Here is a 15,146-nt window from a genome sequence, read left to right as displayed (position 1 = left end):
TTTTTTTTTTTTTGTGCTCAGAAGGTGCCACCCCCTGCAGGGTGATGCCCTAGGCACCGGACCACGGGTGCCTAGTGGCAAATACGGCCCTGTCTGCAGTAGGACAGGTCCTATTTATTCAAGGAACGGACTGCAGATCCATGAAAAAGCGGAATGTGTGAATAGAGCAATAGAAATCAATGGGTGCGAAGGAGACAACCTTGCGGAAGGTGTGAATAAGGCCTAACACTGATTTACACAGTATCAAACCTGCAGCAAACACCTCATGTATGAATATTTCCTTAGAGGAGAAACGATATTTGTTAGAAATGTGTACATTTCATAAAATAAAATTCTGTGCACAGAACTAAAATATAATAACCTGCCTAATTTTGTGTGTGTGTGTGTGTGTGTATGTAATATATATATATATATATATTTTTTTTTTTAATTTATTTATTTATATATTTACTCTGAATATATGATCCCACAAATAAGCAAAGTAACAAAAAAATAAGGTTTTATTTACTGATACAGAACATATAGATCAGAGTTTACAAAATTCAGTGGTCTCCCTTTAATTATGATTTCCCATCAAGCTGTACATATGTACCATTCATCAGGATGTATCTCAGCCGTGTACCTATATGCTGACCGCTGATATGACAGGCAAAGCCTTCTGATTTTCTTGTGGAGCAAGTCTACATTTTACATACACGGGAACAATGATCAGTAAAATCCATCCTGGACACCACCAGGGCCTCTGCATTATGTAGAATGTGCACATAAGGTCCCGTTGTCAGTGTGGACAAGGCCGGTGTTACTGCCGTTCAGGACTGATCCAGTTCTACAGATCCAGTCAGAAGATGTCAGGTATTCAGGATGCAGCATCAAGACCAATTTCATAGTTAGCAAAACATCTAAACTCGTTGGCAAGTGAACGGTTGTGCTTGGGAATAAATTTACACAACTTCAGTCCAAGTATCTGAGTCACTAAATCCTCCATCACTGCACCTGGAAGACAAGAAAAGCTGGATCAATCAAAACTCCATAGGGAAGCATGGCCTTGTGTATGACTCTCTATGCATCCGCATGTACTGTACATGACCACCAAGGCCACAGATCAGCTGTCACATGCTCAGTGTATGCAGACGTCATTGAAGCACTTCAGGTGAGGAAAACCGAAGTAACAATGAGGTGAAGGGTAATAACATATAGAAAGACTTGGTACAGACTTGTGCCATGGTGAAGCAATGAATATGCTAAACGACTGTCGCTCTTAGCCGTGTCTCTACTGTTATATCCAAGCTGTATATAGAACAAATGCTCAGTGTGTAATCTGATGACTGTCGCAGGTCATCTGCCTCTCCTACCTGTTGTGAATTTATTCTCCTCCTATAAGTTGAGGATGATGTGGCTCCAGCACTCCAAAAATTGGTTAAAAATATATTAACTTTATTAACTCCTAATGTTAAAATAAGTGGTACAATCTTCTCTGTCTAGTAAGATTCTTACATCTTACGAGACAGCGTAGATTGTATTACTTATTTTAAAGAGTCACTGTCGTATTTTTTTTTGCAGAAATCAATAGTCCAGGCGATTTTAAGAAACTTTGTATTTCGGTTTATTAGGCAAATCTGCCATTATCTGTATTCAAAAAGACTTTCCCCAGGTCCCCCCCTCCTCTCTCTCATTCACTGCTCATTATCAGGAAATCATGTCTTGTTGCATCAGACATGCCCATGTCTGTTCTATGGAGAGGGGAGGGGAGAGGGGGGAGATTAGTCGGAAGCAGAGAGCAGAGAACAAAGTATTACACAGCGGGAGCTGTGTGAAAGACGTATTCAGAGGTCAGAGAGGTCAGTGCTGACTTCAGAGGCAATGGCCTGGTGATGTAGCTGTAAATTAACTCTTTGGTGTCCTGTTTTGGTGCCTCATCTCCCTCCACCCCTCCCCTCTCCATAGAGAACAATGTAGACAGGGGGGAGAGCTTCAAACTGCTTTCTCGTGATAAAAATTCATTTTTGGCTAATTAACCCAATTACAAAATTTCTTAAAATCGCCTGTACTATTGATTTCGGCAAAAAAAAAAGTAAACGACAACGACACTTTAACATTATGATTTAATAAAGTAAATCTATTTTAACCAATTTTTGAAGTGCTGGAGCCACATCATCCTCAACATGCCAAATTCATTGTCTGTTGGCCACTGCAGGAGCTGTGCACCCTCCCGAATGTACTGAGATTCCTAGGAATAATAGAGGTGAGCTGATTTCCACTTGCTTTATTTTCATTCTCCTCCTAGGAGAACCAATATTCAACCAATGGTATATTGCATTTACTTACAGGTATGTATTGTGCCATATATCCCCCACACGTCTATACACAGAAAGCAATGAGGTTTGTTATATATAATACTACATCCTTAGTCCACTGCCACTCAATAACAACTTTCTGTACATCAATAGTACAAGAACCTTTGTAATATATAGAATTACAGAAATGGGTCTCTTTCTCTACTTATCGGAATCCTCTCTTCCTCCCTCCACTGCTGACCTCTCATACTCAATACAATGGTAAAATACATCTTCATAGAGGCAAACATGAAGATGGATTATTAAGTTACTGAGGGATCAGGTTGCAGCTGTTTTCTACAGACATCTATGGGGATGGGGATCAGGAGCTGCTGGAGGGAAGCATATAACTTTATTACTAAGGGCCGTATTACATAGCCGGATATGAGAGAGGTCAGTGAGCGTTGACCGGAACACACTTGCTCCTTGTTCGCTGCTCGCTGTCTGTGCAAGTAATAGTGTAATGTTTGTGCGTGTAATGTAATAATCGAGTGAGGAGCAGGGGGGCTTCCCAGACAGTCTTTAGACCATCCTGGTAGCCCATAGAAGAGAGTGGCGGTCTACTGCTGCTGCTTCTATTACATGGGGTGACGGCCAGCGGATCATCGCTATCATTATAGGGATTTTGGTTCATATTTAAAAATCAATGATCAGCCAACATTTTGCATGTCGGCTGACCATTGCCTTTCAACATGAGCTATTACACATAAGGATTATCGGCCAGAACGGCCAATAATAATCGTTTAGTGTAAAAGTACCCTAAGTGACAGAGGTTTAGACAGGATATACTGTATTATCATACAGGGGAATACTCGCTATTATTATTACATACCTGTGCACAGCAGAATTTTCTCTTTGGACAAAAACTGAATGGTCTGGGTGGTTTTGCGGAGACATTCTTCAGACAGGTACGGAGGGTCCGCTAATACTATATCAAAGCTGTGCTGCTGCAGTCTGTCTGGCAGGTCTAGCGGGTTATTGTAATCATAGAAGACAAAGTCATTGCCATACACCGAAAACCGCCTGTCATATTCCAGCAAGTACACAGTCACATCATCTCCGACCAGTCCTTTAAGCTTCTGATAGACACTGGGAGCGCTCACACAAGCGATCCTATAAGAAGACACAACAAGAGTACAGAGAGGGTATAGGAGGCTGTAAAAGTCTGCAGCTTTTAGGAAGATCTGCTGGATATGGATGAATGTTCTTTAGAAATGGAGACAAGCAAGATATAATAATAAGAGCTGTGAGAGATTTTTGCAGACCTCATATTTGTCACCCCCCAAAATAGTTGTAGTGATTGTGAGTTGAGCTGCAGTAACCCCACCACACAATGTATGGAGTGCTCTGCTCTTGTGTATTTTTACAGTGTATGCAGGCGCTGTGGCTGGCAGAAAACTGATCATAGGCCATCAATATCAGCGTCAGAGGCATACCCAAACTATTCACCACTTAGCATTTATCAAGTGTCCACGTGACACTTCCTTACCTTCCATTTCTCCCAGAGGCCTCTATTGCTTCTTTAGCCAGACTCAGTGCTGTTTCATCACTGTACCAAAACTGGCTCAATTGCTAGTAAAGGAAATACATAAAAGATATATTACTAGAGTGCTCCCCCTGCAGGTCAGCTAATAAAATAAAGTTTTATAACAAAAAAAAAAATCAGACAGTTCATCTATCATTTTGGTACCGGATGAGAGAATAATGGAGAGTGTCAGTCTGTAGAGATATCACATCTCATCAATATCAGAACTGGATGAGGACACGGTTATCTAAACTGACTCAACCCATGGTTCCCCCTATGGCTGTATTCTTTGGCCATCGGTAATCAAACGGACTCGAGTATGCTCAAAGCCGCCCATCTCTAACCAACTGTTAGCCCCCTATTTGTGTATATTATTTTATCGATTGATTGATTTTTTTTTAAACTCCTTTACTTCCCTCAGTATAGATATCTGTCTGCTTGGCTGCTTGTTGAACCTTAATATGGTATAGTAAATAATATGTCATCATAACTCATCACCTATCCACATTATGAAAAATGGGCACTGACGTTTTATTCAGTCTATGAGACTGGCCGTCCCCTGGTCCTCTCTTCATCCTGCTTACAAGATACTTAGGGGCAGGACCCGCTGTCTCAGCCAATGGTTACCCGCAGCGATATCCCATCACCTGGGTAAGGTAGCAGGTACTGTTCCTGATCGTTCATCTCGGAAGCAGAAAGAAGAGTGAAAGGGTAAAAAAAAAAATATATATTATATATACATTTTTTTTCTTCTTCTTCCTATTCCCCACCACAGTATATCAACTTTTACACAAAGGCTGGAATATCCCTTTAAGATTGCAACAATATTGGAGGGTGGCACACCAGCACCAGATGGAATAAGATGGCGCCTCACCCAGTCCTCTTCAACGGCTCCAACTGCAAACCTGTCATAGCCCGGCCCGGCCTTCTGAGACTCTCGCTGCTCCTGTTCAGTGTAAAACACCTGTAATGCTGCCAAAGTGTGAGCCGAGAGCTGAGGAACCTCGTCATCATCATCACTGGCGTCCATATCTCTGATGAATGCCTGGAAGCCAGAAACATCAGGTCAGTTACCAGTCTATACCAGGAACGTACCAGTCACTGCGATTAGTTATATCTCTTATGGGTGACGGCTTCCATGATCTGTAATAGCGGTCATATTAGTTAAGAGTCGGAGCTAGTTTTGGATGAATTCGGAGTCAGAAAAAAAAAAAATACAGAAAAAATTTCTCACATACATTTAGTTACAAAGGGTGAAGCATTTTCTCCATATATCAGTAATAAAGCACTGGCCCTATTAGATAAGGGTGGTCGGGGAGATGTTATCGGTCACTATTTGGCAGTTTGTCTTTTTGACAAATATCTGCTTTATATCTTTGCCTTATTCCCTCAGAAGTCGCCCCAGGATCATGTAGGACATTAGGGAGAAGCTGCTGAGCCAGATCAATAAGAACCAGTGGGATAAATAACTTCCTTGGTGTATGACCGGCCATTTACCAAGGAGTCACGAGTCGGAGTTGAAGTTGGAGCTGCATCTTATCAATTCCACAGCCCTGCTGGTAACAGATGATTATGGTCCCATCATATTCTTGGGGTATGATGCTGGTATACAGCAGGCAGACCATATACCATGGCACTAGAACAAAAAGCAGACAGGCGCTCCTTGGTGCAATATCGCCAAAATCATATAAGTGAGATGTATAATCGCCCAAGAAGGGTTAAAGAGGTACTCAAGGCTGGGGTCAATTTTATTGTTTGGCCGGGAAGGGGGTGGATATAGAAGGTGCCAGTCACTTACCTCCCCGGTTCCAGCGCTGGGTCCTGGATCGCGCTGCCCTGTTCTCCTGTCCGGCTGCCGCTTCCTGGTCTGAGCTGCGGCTTGAGACGTGACGCTATGGTCGATAAATGGCTGAGCTGCCTTGAGACGTTGTGTCTCAAGCCGCAGCTCAGACCAAAAGGCAGCCGGAGCTTAATTGAAAACAGCACCTGAACTGGAGACAAGAGTATGGCTGTCTCTGGAAGAAAGTGGCCATGTTTTTGTAGCACTGGATAACCCCTTTAAAGTTAATGGGTAATGGGTCTGCTGTTGCCCACATATTGTATGGGTACTATTACACAAATCGTTTTTATTAACGATACTAGAACTCAAAGGGTCGCTATGGTGAACGACCTGAAATCGTCCACTCAATTACACGGAAAGATGATCGTTACCTATGATAGTTATTGTGTTCGTCCTGTCGTCGCCTCTACTGCGAACGACGTCTTAATACATGCAAACTATTTGCAAACGATCAACGATAAAAATAGGTCCAAATTCTATTAAATCGTTGGTTGTTTAATCGTTGTCTGCTCTTACACTAAGCGATTATCGTTCAAATCCGAATGATTTAACAATTTTCTAGCGATAGCGATAATGTGAACACCGCCATAAAGCATGTGCCTCCTTTCAAAGCCAATATATGCCAGGAGGGGACAGGTTCCCATGGTAACAGTGCGGCCAGAAGGAGCTGACACATCCTATTTATGAGGTCATACTGTCCTGACTTTGATGTCCATGGCAACCAATCACAAACTTCGTTTTGCCACATCACTTTAAGAAATGAAATCTGTGCTGATAGGTTGCTATGGGCAACAACCTCTGCCATGAGTTCAATACCTTCTACAGGTGTGCCCGACCGTAGCAGCAGTCTGATGACGTCATCACGCCACGCCGTGTGTCTAGTCTACAATTGACTGGATATAGCGTGATGTAATAACCAGTGTAACACAACTAGCGAGTAAAGATCCCGATTCTCACCTGACACGCGGAGAGATTTCTGCTCAAATGGTGAAGGCGAGATAGGAAACTACAATTCCCATCATGCTTCGCCCTTTCGCCCCGCCCACTGAATACAGTGCGCTATTAAAAGCCGACCCGTCGGCTGTGATGGCTGTACAGAATGTTGTGGTGCTTCAGTGTGAGGTAGAAGCTGTGAGCTGATCTGAAGTTTTAACTCTTTTTGAGGGACTATCTCTTTCTAGTCTTCACTCAGCACGTGCTGTCATGAGCGGTAGAAGGACCTTTATGACGCCACGGGCAACTGATTCAAAGCCGCCTTTCATTGGTCCTTATCGTCATGTGACTAATGTATTCAAGGTCCTACTGTTGATGCTCTACAAGTATTTCCCGGAAGTAGGCAGCACGTGCCCTTACGGTGACAGGACCGCAAAACATTTCACCTGCTCGGCTCCTTATTGGCTGCCAGGGCTGATGCGGCTCCGCACCGGCTCTAACTAAGGACTCATGAGGGGCACACTATGCCTGGCGCATGGCAGGCAGCATGGGGCGGATAATAATAAAGAGTGAATCATGGGAGTCCAGGGCCCCTGTGTGTAGCTGATATTGGCTTTAGTATAACCCAATGCTGATTCCACACCGGTATTAAAGGGGGTTTCCAGGGAAAGATAAAGCCATACCTGCTGTCTGTCCCTGCATTAAAATAACAAACACACTCATACAGTTAGGACAATACAGAGGGAGCGTTACAGACTCCAGTATCAGGTCCACAGCATATTACACACCACAGTATCAGGTCCACAGCATATTACACACCCCAGTATCAGGTCCCCAGCATATTACACACCCCAGTATCAGGTCCACAGCATATTACACACCCCAGTATCAGGTCCCCAGCATATTACACACCTCAGTATCAGGTCCCCAGCATATTACAGATCCCAGTATCAGGCCCCCAGTACATTACAGACCCCAGTATGAGGCCCCCAGCATATTACACACCCCAGTATCAGGTCCCCAGCATATTACAGATCCCAGTATCAGACCCCCAGTACATTACAGACCCCAGTATGAGGCCCCCAGCATATTACACACCCCAGTATCAGGTCCCCAGCATATTACACACCCCAGTATCAGGCCCCCAGTGCATTACAGACCACAGTATCAGGTCCCCAGCATATTACAGATCCCAGTATCAGGCCCCCAGTACATTACAGACCCCAGTATCAGGTCCCCAGCATATTACACTCCACAGTATCAGGTCCCCAGTATATTACACACCACAGTATCAGGTCCCCAGTATATTTCACACCCCAGTATCAGGCCCCCAGTACATTACAGACCCCAGTATGAGGCCCCCAGCATATTACAGACCCCAGTATCAGGTCCCCAGCATATTACAGACCCCAGTATCAGGCCCCCAGTACATTACAGACCCCAGTATCAGGCCCCCAGCATATTACAGATCCCAGTATCAGGCCCCCAGAACATTACAGACCCCAGTATCAGGTCCCCAGCATATTATAGACCCCAGTATCAGGTCCCCAGCACATTACAGACCCCAGTATCAGGCCCCCAGCATATTACAGATCCCAGTATCAGGCCCCCAGTACATTACAGACCCCAGTATCAGGTCCCCAGCATATTACACACCCCAGTATCAGGTCCCCAGCATATTACACACCCCAGTATCAGGCCCCCAGTACATTACATACCCCAGTATGAGGCCCCCAGCATATTACAGACCCCAGTATCAGGTCCCCAGCATATTACAGACCCCAGTATCAGGCCCCTAGTACATTACAGACCCCAGTATCAGGCCTCTAGCATATTACAGATCCCAGTATCAGGCCCCTAGAACATTACAAACCCCAGTATCAGGTCCCCAGCATATTATAGACCCCAGTATCAGGTCCTCAGCACATTACAGACCCCAGTATCAGGCCCCCAGCATATTACAGACCCCAGTATCAGGCCCCCTGTACATTACAGACCCCAGTATCAGGTCCCCAGCATATTACACACCCCAGTATCAGGTCCCCAGCATATTACACACCCCAGTATCAGGCCCCCAGTACATTATAGACCCCAGTATGAGGCCCCCAGCATATTACAGACCCCAGTATCAGGTCCCCAGCATATTACAGACCCCAGTATCAGGCCCCCAGTACATTACAGACCCCAGTATCAGGCCTCCAGCATATTACAGATCCCAGTATCAGGCCCCTAGAACATTACAGGCCCCAGTATCAGGTCCCCAGCATATTATAGACCCCAGTATCAGGTCCCCAGCACATTACAGACCCCAGTATCAGGCCCCCAGCATATTACAGACCCCAGTATCAGGTCCCCAGCACATTACAGACCCCAGTATAAGGCCTCCAGCATATAACAGACCCCAGTATCAGGCCCCCAGCATATTACAGACCCCAGTATTAGGCCCCCAGCCCATTACACACCCCAGTATCAGGCCTCCTAGCATATTACAGACCCCAGTATCAGGCCTCCCAGCATATTACAGACCCCATTATCAGGTCCCCAGCATATTACAGACCCTAGTATCATGCCCCCAGTACATTACAGACCCCAGTATCAGGCACCCAGCATATTACAGACCCCAGTAACAGGCCCCCAGCACATTACAGGCCCCCAGCATATTACAGACCCTAGTATCAGGCCCCCAGCACATTACAGGCCCCCAGCATATTACAGACCCCAGTATTGGCCCCCAGCACATTACAGACCCCAGCATCAGCATCTCTATATAAACTCCCCATCTGTATTGCTCCACACTATAACTTTGCCTATTATGTGCTCCTTTAGATCAGGTCCCATGGATTGTGTCCACATCCTAAATAGTACTTAAGATCCCTCTGCGTCCCTACACAGTAATAACCCCCCACCCCCACCACCACCGTTGCCACCATGTAGAGGACAGTGCCCCTCTGTGGCCCAATATAGTACTTAGGCCCCTCTGTGACTCTCATATAGTACTTAGGTCTTTCTGTCCTACTCTCCACTGTAGGTAGCCTGCCTGAAGGTATCCCCCAGTATGTTGTTTTCTTCATGTAGGCTTTCCCTTAGGGTAATCCCCTCCCCAGTAGGCATCACCTGAAGGTAATCCTATTGGCACTTAGCTCCCATAATATGTAATGTAGTTGAGACTCCCCTGTAGACATCCCCCTGTAAGCCCCCTCCCACCATATTAGGCATCTCCCCTGCGAGTTAACCCTCCCACCACCTCCCAACCATGTAGGCACCCCCCCCCCCCCATGTGTAATTTTAAAAAAACATACGCACCTGCCTGCAGCGCTGCCCTAGTAACTCATTTCCCCACTGTGTATGTGTGACGTCACTCATGCGCCGGGAGGAAAGAGCGCTCTCTTGTGGCTGGAGGCAAAATACTGCCCGCAGCCACAAGAGGTAATGTCAGAGAGGGGAATCAATGGTTCCTCCCTCTGTCCGTGCACTATTTAACTATAAGCACTCATGGGGATGGGGTACATAATGTACGCTATCAGCACCAAAAACCACAGTGAGCACAACAAACCTCTTCAGTAGTGCTGGACACCACAGTGCTGCCCGAAATAGCTCAAAATATCACAAGAGTACAGCACAGAAACAAATACCACTGTGCAAAGCAGACCTAGAGGGGTCTGATAAATACTATAAAGTATATCAGTTGTATCTTTAATACATTGGGGTGGTCTTTAAAAGGACATTTAGGTTAGTAAGAGACTTACCAGGCTTAGAAAACCATGGCCACTTTCTTCCAGAAACAGCTTTTTTAAAAAGCTTTTTTTAAATAAATTTTTAATAGACTTTTGCAGTCCTTCTATGAGCAAAACCATGATTGCTTATAGGGTTAAATGCAGGACTGCATTGATTCATCTTGATTTCTGCACTGTAGCAATCACGATCCACAGCAGCATCAAGCAGAGGTCTCCGCTACCTCCTCAGCCGATCATCTCCCCGTCATCACATCGCGGGGAGCCACCAGTGACAGGTATTTCTACTGTTTAAATGCAGCTTTTAGAATTGACAGCAGCATTTTAACAGTTAAAATAGCTCGCTATTAGCCGCGGTCCTTAGCTGCTGATAGCCAGGAGCCACTCAGTATCCAGTGGGCTTGCGTTGTGAGCCCTCTCAATGCTGCCTTACAGGTCGTGGTGTGGGAAGGGGTTAAAGTGAATAGAGCTTAATTGTAATATCGCAAACAATCTAAGGACAGGTGAAGTGCTGTTTTTGCAAGAAAGTAGATGTGTTTTTTGGATTGTGATGCAGTGGAAGTTCCAGCGCTGGGATTCATACCCAGCCAAGAACAATACCTCCTTAGCCATAAACTCTCATGAGGAACCGTGAGGCTACAACCCTAGGTAATGGCTGAGAATGAGGACAGACAGCTGCCCAATGCCCATGACATCCGAATCAATATAACTATTACCACTTAAAGGGGTTTTCCCATCCCAAGTTATACTTGTAGGGCTCATCAAGATAACTATTTCTGCAAATACATTCATTTAGCAATTTTCTCTTTTCATGATATGCTGCTATTTTCCTCCCATTGTTAACAGCTCGTTGTCTAAGTAACCGACCACAACTCTGCTCCAGAAACAGTGGTAACTGGTGGAAATATAGCTTCCGTAAACATATTTTTATAAATTATACTATGTGAAATTATATTACATCTCTATTAGAGATGGGCAAGTAGTGAACTATTCGAAAATTTTCAAATTTGATTCGAGTAGACTGTGATACTAGAAAGCCAGATTTAAAGCAAAAGAAACATTTTAATGCACCCCTTTAAATCACATTGCCTATGACAACTACAGATGGCATAGGAAAGGGGGAAATCAAACAGCACCCACCGCTAACTGTCATTGTGTGTTTGTGTGTGATAGAGATGAGCGAACCTGACGGATTTCTGGTTTGTACGAACCAGAAATCTCGGCATCTGACTCCAGCTGTCTGCCGGCTCCTTGCAGTGGGTGGATACAGCCTAAGGAACGCCTGGAAAACTGGGATACAGCCTATGGCATAGGCTGTATCCCAGTTTTCTAGGCGTTCCTTGCGCTGTATCCACCCGCTGCACAGAGCCGGAAGACAGCGGGAGTCAGACGCCGAGATTTCTGGTTCGTACGAACCAGAAATCCGGCAGGTTCGCTCATCTCTAGTGTGTGATGTGGTCAGATACGTTCTACACATAAAGGGGTGTGGTTCTCATGAAAACCATGTAAAAACTGAAATTGAGGCCCGTCGGTGAAATGAGTCCTCCAAAAATCCTGGGAGTTACAGGAAAACTGATAACAATACAGTCTTCTTAAGAGATTCTGGAAATTGAATATTCACACTTGAAGATCCTTTAAAGAGTATCTAGGAGAAGGCAAAGTTAAATTGAATTTGATGGGAAAACCACCCACTATTATCGCCTCTACCGACCTGATTGATCCTGCCTGCTAAACAGTCACTTCTTCCACCTAAAAGCATATTGAAAGAAAATTAGCAGGCCCTTGAAGTGAGTCCTCCAAAAATTGATTTTGTGGCCCTTGAGGTGAGGCCTCCAACATTCCCATTCGATTTGATTTAATTAAAAAAAATAAATAAAAGATTGAATTGAATTCAAGTTAATTTGAAATTGAAGATTAAAAAACAGCCACCAAAGTGACCTTTATCGGCCTGCCGCCTTCTGCCTTTGAAGCACCTACAAAATGAAAGGAAGGCAGAGGACACCGCCAACAAGTTTGTATCTAGATATAAAATGGTTTGAAATGGACAACACAAGAATACTACTAAAATAGCAAGAATCGGATTGAACGCTGAAATGCCAAGTTTTTGGCCCACACCCTGATGCAATTGTGCATGAGAGCCTAATTATTGTAGGTAGGGAAGCCAGAGGGCACCAAAATTATCAATACCAATTGGCATGAGCATTGACAAAAAATAAGTTAAGCCCTCCAAAATAGAGTTTAAGCCTTTGAGTTGAGGCCTCCAAAAATGGAGTTAGACAAGTTATAATTAAAACATTCAAAAAAATTGATTTTGATGCTGTAGAGGTTTGCCCTTTAAAAAGTTATTTTGATGCTCTTGAGGTGAGCTCTCCAAAAATGGTGTTAGACAAGTTAGAATTGAGACCTTCCAAAAATTGATTATGATGCCGTTGAGGTGAGCCCTCTAAAAATTTATCTAGATGCCCTTGAGTTGAGCCATCCAAAAATGTAGTTTGACGAGGTAAGCCCAACAAACATTACTTTTTAGGCCCTAGAGCTGAGCCCTACAAACAGTGATTTGTAGGGCTTGAGGTGAGCCCCTGAAAAAATTATGAACATGGCCCTTCAGGTGAGCCTTAAGGCTGGGTTCACACTACGTATATTTTAGTCAGTATTGTGGTCCTCATATTGCAACCAAAACCAGGAGTGGATTAAAAACACAGAAAGGATCTGTTCACACAATGTTGAAATTGAGTGGATGGCAGCCATTTAATGGCAAATATTTGCTGTTATTTTTAAAAAACGGCTGTTGTAGTGAAATAATGGCAGTTATTTACTGTTATATGGCGGCCATCCACTCAATTTCAACATTGTGTGAACAGATCTTTTCTGTGTTTTTAATCCACTCCTGGTTTTGGTTGCAATATGAGCACCACAATACTGACTGAAATATACGTAGTGTGAACCCAGCCTTATGCTGTTTTTTTTTTTAAATGGCCCATTTCTACGGTGGATGAGGAGGAGGAGAAAATGAGCTGAAGCAGACACATGGCGCTTTACTTTTGGCTGCTTTTCACTGGTAGAAAAGCAAAGACTGGGTCAATCCAGTGGCTGTTTATTTTTATGAGCGTCAACCGGTCAGCACTGTCAATTGACAGGCGGCTGCGCTTGTCTGTGATGATGCCCTTGGCTGCGCTTAACACTTTTTCTGACAGGAACAGTTCCAGCCACGTGTCCAACTTGGACACGCAATAGGTGTAGGGTGTCGAGGGATCGCGGAGGACAGGGTTGCTATCGGCCAGGAACTCCCGCAACATCCGCCGATACTTGTCCCTCCTGCTCATAATAGGACCCGCAGTGATGGAAGTTTTGGAAGGGGGTACAATGAATGTGTCCCACACCTTTGAGAGTGTCCCCCTGGTGGCTGTGGACTTGATGGATGTTGTCAGGCTCTGGGAGTAACTCTCTCTGCCGCCAGCAATGGTAGGTGGAAATATTTCCATCATGTTCTGCAAGATTACTTTATGGTATTCCTGAAATCGATGGCTCCTCTCCTCCACCGGAATAAAAGAGGACACCTTATCTTTATAACAAGGGTTGAGGATTGCGAACATTCAATAATGTGGACAATGCGTTTGTCCTGGGAAAAGCAGTCCAGCATCATGTCAGCCATGTGTGCCAGGCTCTGAATAGGCTTGACATCACTGTATTAAATCTGGCCCGCCTGACGTTGCAGCGGATTAAAATATGGGTGGTCTGGACAGCCGCTTGGACTGGCTACTTTATAAGAGACTATTTGGAGGGCTGGCTACTATATAAGAGACTATTTGGAGGACTGGCTTCTACATAAAAGACTGTTGGACTGAGGGCTGGCTACTTTATAAGACTATTGGAGAGAGCTGGCTATTATATAAAACTATGGGGGAGGGCTGGCTACTATATAAGAGACTATTTAAGGGACTGGCTTTATATAAAAGACTATTGGGAGGACTGGCTACTATGTAAGAGACTATTTGGAGGGCTGGCTACTATATAAGACACTATTGGGAAGGGCAGGCTTCTACATAAGAGACTATTGGGAGATCTGGCTACTTTCTAAGATTATTGGAGAGAGCTGGCTATTATATAAAACTATGGGAGAGGGGTTGTATTGTATAAGAGACTATTTTAGGGACTGGCTTCTATATAAGACACTATTGGGGAGAGCTGGCTACTATATAAGAGACTATTGGGAGGGCTGGGTACTATATTGGGCACTAGTGGAAAGGCTGGCTGCTATGTGGGGCTCTAATAGTGGGCCTGGCTAGTATGTGGGGCACTATGGGGGGGGGGGCTACTACTAGAAATGAGCGAACCGGCCGAGTTTCAGGTTCGTATGAACCTGAACTCTCAGCTTCTGATTCCCGCTGTCTGCCCCCTCCATGAAGAGGGTGGATACAGCCTGAGGACCCCCTAGAAAACTAGGATACAGCCTATGGCTTTGACTGTATCCCAGTCTTCCAGGTGGTCCTCAGGCTGTATTCACCCTCTGGACGGAGGCTGCAGACAGCGGGAATCAGAAGCCGAGAGTTCAGGTTCATACGAACCTGAACCTCGGCCGGTTCGCTCATCTCTAGCTACTACATGGGGCACAATTATGGGATTACCTACTGCTTGAGGGATATAATGGGTAACTACCATGTGGGGACATTTACTTTAGGAAAGGCAGTGCCGCACTCTACATTAAATATTAAGGTTGGCCCGCAACTTTCTCCAATTTTTTAATTTTGGCCCGCTGTGTATTTGAGTTTGACACCCCTGCTCTA

General features: G+C 44.8%; 1 protein-coding gene across 4 annotated transcripts; it reads right to left on the bottom strand.

The window, feature by feature from the left end:
- Positions 1 to 503: 503 nt before the first annotated feature.
- Positions 504 to 6,919, bottom strand: EEF1AKMT1 (EEF1A lysine methyltransferase 1). Of its 4 annotated transcripts, none has more exons than XM_069972041.1 (5): positions 6,656 to 6,919; positions 4,733 to 4,903; positions 3,823 to 3,905; positions 3,166 to 3,446; positions 504 to 993 (listed from the first exon to the last, which is right to left on the bottom strand). In XM_069972041.1, exons 2-5 carry the CDS (start codon positions 4,886 to 4,888, stop codon positions 857 to 859), a joined length of 657 nt encoding a protein of 218 aa, XP_069828142.1. In that variant the 5' UTR covers positions 4,889 to 4,903; positions 6,656 to 6,919; the 3' UTR covers positions 504 to 856. The 4 variants fall into 4 exon arrangements, with proteins under 4 accessions (XP_069828142.1, XP_069828144.1, XP_069828143.1 ...); XM_069972043.1 differs by lacking the exon at positions 6,656 to 6,919 and adding an exon at positions 6,515 to 6,592; XM_069972042.1 differs by lacking the exon at positions 6,656 to 6,919 and adding an exon at positions 6,070 to 6,433.
- Positions 6,920 to 15,146: the final 8,227 nt, after the last annotated feature.

This window comes from Dendropsophus ebraccatus, chromosome 5, assembly GCF_027789765.1.
Source record: "Dendropsophus ebraccatus isolate aDenEbr1 chromosome 5, aDenEbr1.pat, whole genome shotgun sequence".
NCBI lineage: Eukaryota > Metazoa > Chordata > Amphibia > Anura > Hylidae > Dendropsophus > Dendropsophus ebraccatus.
Note: the sequence above shows the minus strand (reverse complement) of the source record. Positions and strands in the feature narration are given on the sequence as shown.